Source organism: Calonectris borealis, chromosome 4 (genome assembly GCF_964195595.1).
Source record: "Calonectris borealis chromosome 4, bCalBor7.hap1.2, whole genome shotgun sequence".
NCBI classification, from domain to species: domain Eukaryota; kingdom Metazoa; phylum Chordata; class Aves; order Procellariiformes; family Procellariidae; genus Calonectris; species Calonectris borealis.
The window spans coordinates 36,854,364-36,871,110 of NC_134315.1; the positions used below are offsets into that span (position 1 = coordinate 36,854,364).

General features: G+C 38.7%; 1 protein-coding gene across 4 annotated transcripts in view; it reads right to left on the reverse strand.

Annotated features, from left to right (window-relative positions):
- SNX25 (sorting nexin 25) overlaps nucleotides 1–16,747 on the reverse strand; it is an 89,974-nt gene that overhangs the window by 62,984 nt on the left and 10,243 nt on the right. For all 4 annotated transcript variants that reach the window (XR_012673502.1, XM_075149235.1, XM_075149236.1 and 1 more), the window contains exons 2-3: nucleotides 13,997–14,081; nucleotides 4,568–4,784 (exon numbers count right to left, since the gene is read on the reverse strand). Coding sequence is in view for 3 of the 4 variants with exons in the window: in XM_075149235.1 (XP_075005336.1) it covers nucleotides 4,568–4,784; nucleotides 13,997–14,081 (302 nt within the window). In the remaining variant the exon portion in view is untranslated. The remainder of the gene's footprint in view (nucleotides 1–4,567; nucleotides 4,785–13,996; nucleotides 14,082–16,747) is intronic.

A 16,747-nucleotide genomic window follows, 5' to 3' on the forward strand; every position in this document is an offset into this window, starting at 1 on the left:
AAAATAAAAGGAATATTATCAAAACATGTACAATACGAACTTAAATCCCTAAATTGCTTGTCATACTGATCACTCAAACAGCAATTTCCCCACAGCACTTCCCCCCCTCACACTTTCCAAGAGCTTTGAGCCCTTAAATATGGGTTCTGAATCAGCACTGGGCGTATCCTGCAGCCCCCAAGCATCCACTTTGCTAAGTCACGACTTACGCTGCAAATCCAGGTACACACACACACACACACACACTTCTGAGCATCCCATCAGATGTCATGAGCAGTCAACTTGCCAAAAGCAGCCTGCAACACCACGTAACCTATTTGCAGAAACCAATTCTTCCTCTACCTTTGGGATCAAGGTGCCCCAGCTGTAGGTTAAAGACAAACAGAGAACACTCCCAACCAAAAGACATAGAAAGAAGGAAAAAAAAACCAAACAAAAAAAGAAAATAAAGTATCAGTGTCACTGTGACCTACTCTCACTGAGATTTATTCAAAAAGCACTGCTTCTCAGGAGGTTCAAGAAGAGGCAAGGATTACCTTCAAATCCCATTTGCTTACTTATTTCATGTAGGCAAATCTCATTTTGCCTACACTGCAGTTTAGAGCCCGCTAGCACAGGGTCATATTTATCAAATGTTAATAGTTCTGTAGTAATATCTGATGTGGTTATTCTTAGCCCACAATAAACGTAAGGGAACTTCCTCTTCCTTTCATGTGGACAGCTTCACAGAAAGATGCTTACTATTTGTTTTCACTTTGCTAGTTCCTTCTGATACTGACTGTGCATTTCATCCAGAGGAATAGCTGCCTCTTCCTTACAACGAACATATCACGTTATCAGAGTAAGACTACATTCCCGGGATCAGGTAATTCTAGCCCCCAGAAAGTATACTGCCACCACAGACAACGCTGCACCCACATACCAACATGAATGTTTCCAGCGTTATACACCGCCTTGCTCAGCTCACGGTCCATCCTTGATCACATAAAATGGCATTGCCAGTATTCAGCTTGCTTTTATTCTCCTTAAAGTAGCCAAGGAAAGACACTTGAACAAGATATAAAGGAATGAAGGGATAAAAGCTGCTATAAAACAAGAGCGGCCAAATACTACCCTCTCTACTCTGCAGGATGCACTTGGCTAATCCTGTTATAAAGGCACTCCTGATTCTATACAACATAGGGGAAAAGAGCTGTGGCTTCTACCAATAAATCCAAGGCTGATTTTTCTTCTGATTCTCAAACTTAGAAACTAGCTAACACTGGACACAGGGAAGTATCATATTCCATTTCTACACTAAGCTAATATTAGGAATTAAATGGTTTCGTTTCTAAAATATTCTGAATTGCCACAAATTTTGTAACTGGAAAGTGACAGGATCCTTTGGAGCCCCAACTGGACCTCAGGGTATGCATGCAAGATGAAAAAGTTGGGAGTTGTCTTGCCTACAGCTTGCATGGCTCTGTGTCATCCCAGAAGGCTCTGCCGATGGCTAGGAGTCTCTCTGCCCTTATTTCACTCTGTAGAAGTGTCTGGCAGGTGCAGGAAAGACAGTCACCATTAAAGAAAGCCAAGGGATAGAATGAGAGAAAGTGGAAACAGATCTAACACTGCCAGGCTTCTCCCTCCCAATTCCCTGCCTCCCACTGGCCAGCGTGGAAGTGGCCTCTCCTCTTCTCATGCTCTCCCTCATTCAGGGAAGCATTTTTCCTCATCTGTTGGCCTCTGCTGGCCATTTACCTGGAGCTATTTATTATTAAGCAGAGCCTCGCGATGACTAAGATAAGCCAGGGGGAAAGCAAGAGCAAAGGGAAGGACTGGAGCACCCTTCCTCATTCTGAAAGGTCACAGCCTATTTTCATCCTCTCGGACGTTCTGATCTATCAGATATCACAGGTCGAAGTTAGTCAGTGAAAGCAGAAAAGTAAAGTGACTTCTGTGGCTGACATGCACCCAGTGACAAAACACATGAACTTCACACTTGAAGAAACAGGCATCTCTGTCCTCCTGGGCACAGATGGTTTCTTTCCATTACTTTAGTGGATTTATCTGTTCTCATATAGGAAAACTGAGACAAACTGGCTCAGAGATGGCACAAGAGGTATTTAAAACTTCGTAAGGCACCAGATAACATGCAAAATGCCCTTTGCTGTCACACTGCAGTATAAACTCAGCAGCGGAAACAAGATGCGGTGCTCCAACAGGCATCACAACAGGAAAGATACCTTGCTCTAATTACAGTCTCTGTTCCACTATATTTATCATCCAAAACTAACTGGATTCATTATTAGAGACACAGAGGGAAACATGCGAATGCCAATTTAAATTTATTACTGTCTTTAAAACATTGACAGAAAGCAAAGGTAAATCAAGATGATCTGTGTTGCCTACCTTAGGAAGAAGAATTTTCTGTGTTTGAACTGTGGCAATATAGAAATGAATTGAAGGCTTTCCAAGAAACTCTACCTTCCAAGCTAGAAGTGACATACTTTGTAGTTCTCAGGCTACAGCTTAAAATGTCTGCAGGTTCTAACACAGTAAACTCCGCAGCAGTAGGCAATTTAGTACAAAACTCAAATTATCCTTAAACGACAAATTCCCTTAAGAAGAAAACAGTATCAGAGTCTTCGGCTGTGCCTCCAGGTTTATTACATGCACGCTTAGATCATCCGGCAGTACAAATTCAATCTGTAGCGTAAGAGCACACTGTCACATTTCTGCTGACTTTGCCATAGTACATACTTAGCATTTAAGCCCTCTCTCCATCTGCCAAGAAAACGTGAGCCCTGTGCAGTTTCCATAAAGCCTGTGCAGTTTCCATAAAGCCTCCTGGACTTTTTGAGCAAGTTTGGATGGGCAGCATGAGGATATACTAGTGCTTCACATTTTGCCTCATGCAGATCATGCTGCTGATCAGCTGTTAGGCACCTTAAAACCAGACCTTCCTCCTTATGAATTCACAGCCTTGCAGTATGGGAAAAACAGTCAATGGGTCCAATTTCAACCTATACAAAATCTGCAGTTACAGCTGTGGGATTTGTTGTTTTTTTTTAACCCGGCATCACATTAATTCTTGATATGATTTTTTTCATTACCATGTTAATGCAGACTGCCTTACCCAGCATTGACTAAGATGCATTTACCATTCCAAAGTGAAAGAGTTAATTGGAAAACACCCAAGAGAATTTATTTTAGCTCTACGTAGTGGAAATAACAATCCAATAAAGACATAGAGGAAGTGGTCATAAGTCTCAGTAGATAAGGAACCTCATCAAAATCAGCATTAATAATAATTAATAATTCTGCTATTGTAGATTCTATGTCCCCAGCTTCAAACAGGAAAACATCTACACTTAAAAAAAAATACCATCCTCATCCTTTAACTGTTCAAATAAAACTCTTCCCAAAAGCAAGTGCTTTACTGCGATAAACGGCAAGTGCAAGTGTAATGCTTAAAAATCAGGGAGCGCACTTAGGAGCTTTACCTGACCAAGAGATTTCTACCACATTCCAGGGCTGAAAGAAAGCAACATCTGGCATCCAATGCAAGATTTACTGCAATGTGGATATACCTTAATTTCTTCTTCTCTTGAATGTAACCATCCTTTAGTTTCTTTTTTGTCTTTATTTCCTACACATTAGCTTACATAAAGCTGGCATCTACCACAAATACAGTAACGCTATCTTCCGCTCCAGAACAGAAAGTAGTGTGAATGGCAACACGCAGACTGGTCGCTGACAAAAAACAGTTGATCTTTTTTTTCTGAAGGGGTGTTAAAAATATGTGGATCTATCTATAGGCAAAACAACTTCACAGTATAAAATGTACAGTCTAAATCTGAATGATCAAAGCATATTTCAATTAGGATAACTGAAATGCAGGTAAGCGTAGACATAAGTCCAAATTCCATGCACAATTACACAAATTGTGAATTCAGATGTGGAAACTGCATAGGCTAAGAGTTCCCATTTGCAATTACAATTTGGGTGCAACTCTAGCATTTAGTGGACAGCTGACCTTTTCAAGTAGACAGAGAGCCTTGCCAAAAAGAAAATTCACGGAATTAGCATGATAACCTAAACAGAGAAAGAAAATTCAGCCAACACTTTTTCCAGTAGAAAAATCTTGTTACTGTAGGACAGGACACTTACAGAAACCACAAGGCTTTGCCTCCCAGGGCTAGAAGAAATGGAAAACTGAACGGAATTAACTCTGGTGCTATTTTGGGAAAGGTGCAGATAACTATCTTCTTGTCCCTCCTTTCTCTTGCAGGTTCACACTACTTGCAGGAACTGCTCACACAGCCCACTCCTACCATGAGCAAAACATTCAAGGATGAAACTGAAACAGCAGTGAATCCGAACTCTGAGAAAAGGAAGACAAATGTTTCCTTCCACAGGTCTTATGGATGCCCTGAAGCCTGCTTGATCTCTAAACTGGTACTAAGCCTGAACTGTTTATCAGTTGCCTACAAAAGCGTTACACTCTTCATTGCTTCGATATAGCACATCCGAAAGCAAAGAGAGAAGCAGAAAATTCCAATGAAATGCAGAATTTTGTTTTTACCTGGCATTGGCTCCTTTAAGGTCACAGAAGTGCGAGAGTAAAGCTTTCACTACATCATTGCAGACGACTTTAACTACATCAATGTGACTCAGCCTCTGTCGCAGCTGCTTGGCAACCTCCCAGAAGTCTTCAGATAGCAGCTGGTACAGCTGCCCTTCATCTCTGCTGAGTTGCCCATACCAGGACAGGATGTAATCTCTATAGCTGTAGTCAAACACTGAAAGGAGAAACAAAACAATAAATAGCAAAAACTGCAAAAGGGGAAGACACACCAAGATAGGAAAAACATAATCCTCCACCCTTCTCCTCAAAAATTAGATGGGTAATACGTTTCATATCTTCTTCTTTGTGTTTTAAATTCTTGCCAAAGAAGGTAAGGTTGGCGAAATTACCGAAATCTGCACCTAACAGGTTACTGGAGGTCACTCTGCAAAGCAAAGCCTGTAAGTGGATTTGCCCAGTCAGGTTACTAGCTACACACAAACCTCAAACTAATACCTGTCTCTCAACAGTGGATTTGGTTATACGAACTATCATATAATCTGACTGTGTCTAGGCTGTTGCAGACTGAAACCAGCCTTCTTTAGATAAGAATTCAACAGTCTCCGCTCCAAAGTCACAGTTAAAAGGGGAGGTAGTAAGATTCTTGGATTTCAAAAGACATATACAATACTGAACAACACTGCAGAAAGTAAATTATAGGATCAGAAGAGCTAGAGATAAGAGAGAACAAGCAGATTAGCAAGACAGCATGAACTTCAAAAAAGACGAGCTATTCCAAACCACAAGGTATTCCAAACCACATCTACAAGCAATAACCAAGATTACTGTAATTGCAAGTCCCATGGCAACACCATCTTCTACCATTCTGACTTTTCTTTTTGACAACATTTGTGTGCTGCCAGTTTTACTGATGTTTCACTATAGCAGATGTCCCTGGAGGCCTAGGAGGGAGCAGGAGGTGTTCAGGGAGCACGCATGAGCCACGTTTAGCAGTTATAACAAGATGGGGAAAAAGTTGGGGTGGAAGGAGGAGTCAGTTCACATCTACCAGAGGGATAACTGAACAAGAAGGGGGAAAGTAACTCATATGTCTGATAATCTGAGCAGCTTCTTTACCAGACATCCTGATTTCAGACTTCTTATATAAAAAGTACATCTCATTTGTCAGTGTAAGCCCTTGGTGCAAAGTAATCATGTGACTCCACTATTTCTTATTTTCCACTTTGATGGAAGTTGTTTGTTTGGCAGCTTAGTAAGCTATAAAAAGCTCCCTGGCACTGTGACAGTGAACTAATAACACAGTGACAGCAGAACAATTTAAGTTGAATACTTTTGCCTGCCTGAAAGACCAGCAGACCTCATCCTACATCACCTTGTTAAAAACATTTCGTAAGAAAAGGCTAAAATTGATAAAAGCTTCTAGTCAAATGCTTCATAAATCAACTTCCTCAGGTTTATATAGAAAGAAACTGAGTCATTTCACTGAGTATGCTGAAATACAAAGTTAAAAGCCTTTTATGAAGTCATTTCAAGGCTTTTAAATTAATTATTTGGAAAAACATTTCCATCAATCAATCAATAAATAGAAGTCTTGAAGTTTTGAGTGTTTTCTCTGATCCAGGAGAAAGAGAAAATATGCAGAACCATATTGCAGGATGGGAACTTCCTGCATTGAAGTTGCAGGAAAGGTTGCAAGATTGCAAGTTGCAGGTTGAAACATACCCAATTTCAGTACTTTTCTAAAATAAACGGAACTATATTTCATTGAAAACTGCCACCCACAAATACTACAAAGTGTTAAAAACAGTTAGAAAAGGCAGTGGTCTTCTGATAAGCAAGCTGAAGAATAATCCCTTGATACACTGAAGAGCAATTGGGAACAGCATTTTAAAAACTGAAGTTTATTACTTATCTCAAATCGCCCATGACAATACACATTTTAAGTATCTATTTTTCCACAGCTGTCCCCATGTCCTTCTGCAACCACCTTTTTTTTTTATAGCTTGGTTACTCTCTTCTGTCGCAATACCTGAAATGCTGTGGAAAGCCAATCACAGCATGGATTCTTTCTTTTCATTTACTCTGTAAGAGACCCATAATTTCTCAAAGTGCATTCAAAACACACTGTATTGTGGTATTTGTTGTCATCATCACTGGCAGATAATGACTGAGTTTTTCAGATTTTCTTACAGACTTCCTCTCTACCCTAAAATGAATGCAAGGGTGCAAAGTAGCATATTTCTTTAGCACCTTTTGCCTAAGAAGCCAAGTGATGGTGTAGTGTGGTGGCTCCTACAGATATCTATTGCACAGAACTCTACAAAACAAGAGTACAAGAGTAAAATTTGTATCTCGATCCCTTAGACTATATTATCTTTCAGAATACGCATCTATTCCCACCAATCCTTAATTTATAACTGTATTTTTAGGCAACTCCTCTCCAAAATGAGCTCAGTTCCTCGTTCACTCCATAATCACTGCCACATCCAATGTTAGGTCTCTCTGCTCTGGTAAAGCACAATATTCAAACATATAACAATGCTAATTAGTAAAGTACTGTGAAGCACAACTCTTGCAATTTTCAACTCCTAGTTGAAATACTTGAAGCAAGATCTATTACAGTGAGAAGACTCCTGCTCAGACACAACAAGGTGATGGTACAGTTCTTCACCTAGGTGTATCAACATGAAAGAACCATGAAATCTAGCAGCAATATCAAACTAAAAACAAAAGATCACCAATCACCACCGAAAATTAAGTCATGCAAGTATGAAATACTTCACTTGTGTTTCTCTCTACCAGTTACACACTTTCAACACCTTAAATTGATTACCCCACTTTAAACCACATTTTCCTGCACCTGTCTTTCATAACTCTCTTCCTTTAAATCCTTTCTATAGTTTCCTTGTCATCTCTGAGCCTTGTTGCCCTTCCTGCATCACAACAGTTTAACTGTGCTGTTCTCTATAAAATTCGGGGTACTTTAGAGCCCAGAATGTATGCCCAAATGAGCAATGAGACAGCTTTTAGGACTTTGGCTTTAAAAAAAAAAAAAAAAAAAAAAATTAAAAAGGACACCAGCCACAGACACTAACAGCAGTCTGTGCTGGGGCAAGACACTGCCTCATCCGCATGTGTCATCCTGGCCATGACGCGCTGTTGCTGCTTTAGTTTCATGCCTATTGATGCAGCTGGTGCCTCTTTCTAAAGAAATACTGAAAACAAATGTAAGAATTTTATAGAGCGGCAGCTTGCTTGCTTCAGAGCAGAAATCTATTCATGCATCTACTTTCATTATTTTTACATGGCACATTCTCTAACATATTGAAAACAACTGGTCAGGAGACAAGAAAAGAATAAAAAGAAGAGCAGAACACACTTTCAGGACAATACCTTACTAACACTAACTCAGCCGCTACAAACATGAAACAAATTTCTTCTGATCGAATCAGCTACAGTGAGAGCAATGAGTCTGGTGCAAAACTCTAGAAACTTCTACTAGGTTTTCTAAATTAATTCAGAAGATCCAAATCCCCAGTTGTTACAATCTGATTAAAAGTCATTCCCACATGAATGTGAAGTTGAGCCTCTTCAATTACTCTTTTTAAAGACTGTAAACTAAAAGAGTGTTGGCAGTAGAGCACCAGAAGCTTGTGTGGAGGTTAGCGAGGACACCCCTCTACAAGCTCATTCCTAACCCCACGCAGGTCTACAGTGACCCCTATCCCTTCTTCTTCCACATCCATTCATTCGGACGTTCAGTGGCACCAGAAGAGCCAGTGGGTCAGATTGGCTTCAAATCTGCCATTTGCAGAGCTTCACATTAGACAGTTTTTAGGCTGCTAAGATTCGTTACCCAACTGTATGAAAAATAACAGAAATCTGAAAAACAAGGACTAAATGCCTACTCATTTTCTCAAAGCACCATTAAAAAACAGACCTGAAATATTCTCCCTATGCAAATGCATACACAGACTTCCAAGTTTCAAACAAGAAGTAAATAGCCTTTCCTGAAAGCACTGGAGAGACCAGAACCATTACATTACGTTATCATCAAATCCAAAACTCTCCTGTGACTATAATGAACAACAGAAGAGAAGGTATAGCTACAACTCTGGGTCGAGTTATTCTACAACAGCAAGCATCACAATCTATAAAACAGAAGCGTAACATTAATATGAATTGTGTTAAGATCCTGCATCAGGAAACCACCAAACAGCGAAGAAGCATTATTATAATGTTGTGCTACTACAACACTAGATTTAACATGCATGATATGGTTATCATAAGCTATAATTGAAGAAAAATACTTTCAATAAAAAATTAATTAAAAAGATGACAGACTATACCACCATTAAGTACTGTTCTATAGAAGTAAATGTTAAATGCTTAGTTATTTGTTACAGCAGTAACTTCCCCCCCCCCCCCCCCCCAAAGCCAATTCGGGGGGGGAGCACCTTATTTTCATCCTCAAAAATCAAACTAAAATATTAAAGCCCCTATATTTAACTCCCTAAAAATTACAAATAAATAATCTGAATATGCAACTCTCTCATTTCCAAGACATTAATTTTTAAATTTAAAGAGATAAAGGCCACTATTCACTTATTTTATTTTAGATTTTATTATGTTTTAGCTATACAATACAAATTAAGATGATGAGGGTTTGTATTTAACATCATCTTTATTTATTGAAGTTTCTCATTCGGACTAAATCTTCATTTAGAGCGTGGTGTTAAAGGCTGGCAAAACGCTGTGTGAATGCCTAGACTTCAGGGACTAGGAACCTGCCCCAGTCACTAGCAATAGTGATTTATAGATTTCAGTTCTCTTGTTACAGTCTGTGCTTGGAAATATACCAGCATTTCTTGGTTTAGTTGCATTTTACAATATTATTCAAACTCTATGAAACTGACGTGTTTCTTTAAAGGACTAGATGTTATCATGTTGTCATTGCGCATAGATGCATAGCCCCTGTGCTAAAGGGATCATGCCCTGGCAGTCTCCCATTCCACATTGGTTGGTTTATTTTTATTAACATTTTCTTGACATTCGCTTCTTTAATAATTATTATGAATGTGCAGAAAAAAACATGTAAATTTCCAAATATATAAACAACAGAGAGAAAAAAAAAGTGTTAAAAAGATCTAGGAAATGCATTAAAAAAAATCAGACAAATTTCTGTTCAAACAGTTTTGCCCATGTACCCTTTGCCAAGAGTTCTTAGCTCCAAGCGTTTGAATCCCAGTAGCAGAGAGAACATGAATTCAAATTAAGTCTTGCTCATATTTTGGACCCAAACAACTCATTTTTTGAGAGCTGTGGGAAAAAAAAAACAACTTTTCAAATAGAGTGGCAGAAGCCACTGCAATTTTTTTTTTCTAAATGTCAATGTGTGAATCTTAAGTTGGGAAATTAGATAGATTGGGAAAATACTCCTTCTATAAGGGGAAGTCCTGCCTTACATCCCTAACAGAGTTCTTCTAAGGGGTCAACAAGAACACAGACAGGCAAGATCTGATCCACAGGTACAATCGAATTAAATTCCCAAAATATTTCCAAGAGGGTCACCTCAACACAGGGTTGAAGGAAGATAAGCCACTATGAGAGAAGAGATGGCTCTCTGGCATGAAATATTTTAAGAGCTAAAAAACACAGTATATGCATAAATAGTCAATTTTCACAGCAGAAGAATTTCAGTAGTGGAGTTCTGTTGGGATTTGCGCTATGGCCCATCCTGTTCTACTTACTCATAAATGATCCAGTAAAGCAGGTAGGTAATACGGAGACCAATTTTCCTGGCGCTACTAAAGCAGTAGAGACAAAGACTGACTGTGAAGAATAACAAAAAGACCACAGGATAAAAATGGAAGATGAAATTCAGTTCCTGGGAGACTGGCTACACACAGCAGATAAATCTACTGACGGCTACAGCCCTCAGCCCAAACAGTACGCTGCGCAACAGCAGCACAAGTCTGACTGAACAGTCTCTCTTAAGAGACACGTTCCTAAACTACCATATGATATGGGCTGAAAACATAAAGTTACCAGATAAGCAACAGGAAGCACTGAAAGGCTAAAAGTATTTGTAAAAGTGGGTCATCTTTTCTTTGCGTAATATAAAGGAAGGGCAAACACGAATCAAATCAATCTATCAAGAAAAAGCATGAAAAATACTGAAAACACACATTTCAGTGTTAGTCACTCAAGTACTACCGGCTGAAAAAGGCACTCAGGGATTTACAACTAAAAGGCCTTCTCTTTCTGCCATATTCAACAGGAAAACCTTTTTATAACATTACGCTTTTTCTGATTTTGAGCACTTAGATTTCATAAAACACACCACACAGTAGCAGGGCTAATTCACAGCTTTCCCTCACCTTGTATCTACAGCTTACACAAGCATGCTATAATTAAGAATGAAGCAGCACTCTGAAGCACCGTCCTTTTATACTACTCTGTTGTCAATGGGAGATAGGAAAGAGGTTTAGAACTGAGCTGTAAACCAATGTAAACAGGAGTTCCTTCTTGGTGGCGCTTAGTGACCAACGTTGTAGAAAGACCATTCCCAACAACTCTGTTACACTGGCTTTAGCAAGACGAGAAGCTATCCAAGACATGGGCATCTATCATCACAGAAAACTATCCAAGCACCATAATGTTTTGAAGTTTGTTGAAATAAGATCAATGGTTGAAATGGAAACATGCATGACTCCTTCAATTAAAACTAAGGATGATCACTGGTATCTATCCTTCCAACTACATTAACAGACTATGACGCATCAGGAAAAATGCAGTAAAGCATGTGACAGCTTGTCAAGCAAGACACACCACAGAACCGCAGGGAACGGTGCAGTAATGCAGAGCTGCTCTAAACCCAGAGAGAAAAGTCCATACAGACTGGCTGTAACACCAGCAAAAGCATGGCATGACTGAGTAACAGGCAATTCTTGAGGGGTGCAAGACAGTCAGTAACTAACAGTAAACCCTAGGCAAACTTAATTACACACATGATGAAAAACAGGTAAAGTAGTCAGAATTAACCAAAGAGCTGTCTCTTCATAACCAGCAACAGCATTTCTGAAATTAGGTGATGCTGGCTCCTCTGAAAATGTTATCCTTGCATCTCTAAAGTAACATAAAGAGAAGTAAAATCTGATTAAAAAAACCTGCAAAACCTCATCTACTGTGATAATGTGACAACACCTACTCAAAACCTCAAGTGGCAGTAGGAGTCTGAACTGGTCCCCAAGATCAAAACCTCAGGAGAACTGAAAGTGTCCTAACTAAATGAATGAGACTTTTTAAAGCATTTTGTTGAACAGCATGTAGATCTAGACAGCAAGAAGCTGGCAAAAATTCCTGGGATTTACAAATACTTTAATCCTCATCAGTGTAAGACTGATTAGCATTAGAGTATGGCACTAATGAAACAGAAATACAGACAGTATTTTTTGTATCATTAGTAATAAAGTTTTATTTAACCACAAACTTGTAAGAGAAGCATTCATAATATCAAGACAACTACAAATTTTAGAACTGTCACAGGGCAAGGAATGTGTCCTGTCCATTTTCAGACAGACTGATCATTTTACTCTAATAAAAAAGTAAAATGTTTCTTTTTAGGATTCATTCAGTATCTCAAACTTATGTTGACTCAGACACCTTCCAAAACCAAAAAGCTTGCTGAAGTCTACATGCGGTACAGTGAAAAGTACAGTCTCATCCTTGTCAAACTGTGTAACGGAGAAGTTGGCTTCTTTAGTCACTTAGGCCTGCAAAATATACAACCAAATCTGACAAGTTTGCTTTCCAAAATTCAGAGTGAGAATAGAGGGTAGAAGCTACTCGGAAAGGAAACAGCAGAAAGGCAAGTAAGCTGTCACAACAGAAGGTCCTCAACTCTGAAAAATGAATCATTTAAATATTGTTAACTTTCTTTCAGCCGTACTGAGTAAGGATGGACTCTTGCATCCAACTGAATGATATTTGTGGGATAAATACCTCAGATGAAGACAGCTCCCATATTTTTTACAGACACATGAGTTACTCCTATGTGCATGTAACAGGAGGGAAGTGTAACACAACTATCTTTCCCCCAGGATTCCACAATACCTGTTGTCTGTCTCCAGATAACCCCACTACCTCTGCCTCTGTGCTGATTATGTCAAGGCTTCATTTCAAACTCCAATGCAGGTTATCCAAAGTGTAAAGTACACATGTGAGAATACAGCAAATAACTTGTTAGTGCTCGTTTCATACATTTAATGTTTAGACTCCACTATCCTTTTCTTGTCATCAGGAACACTATAATCTGAGAGATTCCAGATTAAAATAGTGCCTAAAACCAAATTATGATATGTTATAATAGTTCACCTTCATAGAAACACGACATAGTAGCTAAAGTGTTCTAATTTTATATTTTAGCTATATATCCTGCTAACAGCTATTCATAAAAATAACTTTAAAAACATTACACATCCCAGGAAGTTTTCCTAAGACAACCAACCTGCTTAAAGCAATGTTAACTTTAAAATATACTCTCCAGATGTGAAAAAAGATAAGGAAAAAAGAACAGTGCTGCAAAGAAATCTTGAAGGAAAAAACATTCAAAATTAGATAAAATATTTACAAAAGACTAAAATGGCATCAAATTTTATAAATATATTTTAAAAGTGACAGTACACAACTCTATTTGTTTTCTTCTTTTAATATGCAAGCCAGTTTTTTTTCCCTCCGAATTGTCTGTAAGTTCCAACCTAGCATAATCTTTTAAGTAACAAATCAAAAAATTTTTGCTTCAAATTCTAACCCTATCCTAAGTTATACAATATTTTGTATTACCAGGAGTCAGTTGAAAAAATGTGTGCAGAAGTAGTAGTTACTCTTTATTTTAAAGAATTGTAAACAAGATATTTTAAATCCATATGATCATAGTTCACGTTTTACAATCTAAAGCCCAGCGACTGTACTGGTGATCCACAGATTTCGTAGACTGTATCAGCCAGAAATATAAATGTTGATTTTGGATTCAGTTTTCATGGCAAGAATTGCACTAAATGGGAAGACTGTTTGCAAGAATCTACAGGATTTATCAGTTTGGGAAAACCCAAACACAATCTTTGAAATGTTACTCTCTTGTTTTGTGCACAAGTATTAAGGGCTCTATTTTAATATATTTCTGTAAAAACCAGCCACTAAAATGACAAGATATCAGTTAAATTGCAAAAACACCACCACATTACTTACTACAGTAGATCTCTTACGAAAACCAAGACCTTGCACTTTTATTTTTTATTTTGCAACATGACCCTGGAATAAACCAGGGTCATATTCTAAAATCTTGGAATATTGTGGAGTCATGGTTTGTTAAGAGGACAAGAGATATTCAGAGTCTAATGCTCCTTTGTCCAAGTAAAGACTCACCTTCTTTCAGCGCTTTATCCATGTTGTGAGAAATGACCACTCTCCTTGATTGGACTGAATCATGGGAGCTTCCAGACCAATTACTCTGAAATTCAAAGAGAACATTCATCATAAGAGGAAGGAATAAACCAAAACTGACAGAAGAAATAAAACTGGAATTCAAGGCGATAGTACTATATAATTTGGTTTTTATACAAATACTGTCACCCCATATGATTAAAACAGATGAGTGTCAATTGCCTATGAGGTTTTTATACATCGTTCATTAACCACACATTAATACCCACTGTTGTGTGTCATATATTGTACAACTCGCCAAATTATCTTAAGGTTGGGTTTTTTTGTAGAAGGGAGCTGTATCCATTTGCAATTTAATGCACTGAGAATAGGACATGTATTTAATAAAACAACTGGAACTCTTCTATTCAGTATTTTCACAGCTTTTAAGATCTCCAAGAGATAGGTCAATAGCAAATATAACACCTTTACAGCCTACTGTCACGATGGACTTCATTTAGCCTCATAAACCACTTAAAATAAAAGCGAAGCCCTTAGATCTCCTACAGTAATTTTGGTTCACATTCTTTTGGGCTTCTTCCTTCAAAGATGCTTATGGCTACTGCATTTTAAGCTGTTGTACTATACAAGCATTTGTCTATTTTGAAGTATTAGCTCTTATAGTATCCAAACAGGGGAGCAGATAGAGAAACATTTTTCAGGGTGTAAACAAAAAGCAGTGATTCATGCTGTCCTTATGTAGCAAGGAATGTAATTCAAATCAGAAATAGAAATTGTCCCCACTGCCACTCAGCTTACTTCACTCCCCTCAATGGGAGCTCAGACTCTCCTTGGTGAGGAGACAGCGTTTCAGAAACGTCCCAATCCCTCCAACATTCACCAAATGGAGACCAAGAAAGCAATATAAACTTTAAAGGGGGTTTAAGTAAAAACACCCTTTAATGTTTTCAACGGTAGTATGCCATTATTTCAGCCAATTTGCAGGCTAATACTCAGTATACGTCAGTGTAACATGTTTTCCTTCTACTGCAGATACACACACAGAGTCTAGTATAAAGCACATCTAATGGGACACAGATGAAGGAGTCTAAGCACTACCTCAACAGCAAAATAAAGCTGTTCAGACTCTCTCAGACCTAACACACAGCATTTCTATGGACACTTTCCAGGCCTTGAGTGCCCTCTTTCCACCTACAGTTAATTTGTTCCAGCTTCTGGGTAAGTGCAGCAACACTCCCTAGACTTCTTCCAGTCGCTACTCTGAGACCATGGCTGTGGTCTTCCAGCCATTTTCTTCCCCCCTTGACAACATACTCAATGGCAAGAGCAGCAAGATTTCAGCATGTTTGCCTCCATTTGCAGCACCTCTTACTATCAATAGTTAAGGAGGGGGAAGAACAGAGTATTAACTGATTAGTGAACCACTACAGATTTTCATGGCCCCCTCTTACCTGAACACAACGCTGGAAAAAGCTTAAGCCATACCCGCCTAAACGGCTGCTGTATTTTTTGATGTTCGAAAGAACACCTAACAACAATATTTGTAAGGCTCCAATACATCACCTCTGACTGCTAATGTTGTCATGTTTCCTCCACGCAAAGCTGTGTTAGCGCTAGTCACACAATTACTTCAGGATTTTTCTGCTTTATTTGCAGCAGGAAATCGGATGATTCATAACCACTCCAATTGAAAAAGAGAAGAGACACTCACAGAGACATTAAACATGCCAAATATGTTTGGGGAGGGGAAGGGATTCAGAAAGCCCTATTAAGCAAAGTTGCTCAGCTCCTTCTGTGAAGAAAGAGCTCCTAAACATGAGGCCACAATCCTGACTGAAGCTCTATGCTCAACATACCCCATCTTCCTTAACACTCACGCTAGCTTGGGTATCCTACAAGACTAATCCTTCTGCTAAACTGAGTCATACCTGCATAGAGGTCAGTAACCTCAAGCCCCGAACTTAGGCATCAACAGTTCTCATTTGTACATAGTTTGCAGGAAGTGTTTTTTACGGCCTAAAGCATCAGTAAGTGCTCTCATGAAGCGCTACCCAAATTACTCCTTTCAAAACTAGTTTAAACACAACCTGAGATAAGAAAATTATAAATGCTGAACTCTTACTTTTGTCTCCCTACCTGCCTCAGTTCAGGACTTCTTTACAGCAAAGGGAACAAACAAACAAAAAAAAAGGCCTTCAGAGGGAATCCATGGTTGCAAGCAGCTGGCTCCACATCACCACACTATGATCCAACCTACATAATTCCACAAAGCAGAAACTTGGCTCCACATCACCACACTATGATCCAACCTACATAATTCCACAAAGCAGAAACTGATCCTTTTATGTTTCAATCTTGAACACTCATGTTAAGAACAAGACAGACTATTACTGCCTCAGTGAAATGCTGCCTCTTAAATACCAAGATACAAACTCACATTTCAGCTTGCAAGGAAATATTTCATTGAGAACGTCCTCTACAGTTGGTAGATCTGACTCCTAAAAGGCACCAGCTTTTCATTTTTAAAAAAAAGTAACATCGATGTTTAGCATGGAGAAGTTCAAGTAAGACAAGTGATCAAAAAGAATTTAAAAGGTACGAAGTAAATACCACCACTAGCAGTGGTGATTTTGCTGCTGCACAAATGTAATTACTGAAGGGCAAAGGAAGATGCATGGTATATTGGATTTTCTGAGAAATCTTCCATACTTGTACAGGTATTGCATACAACAC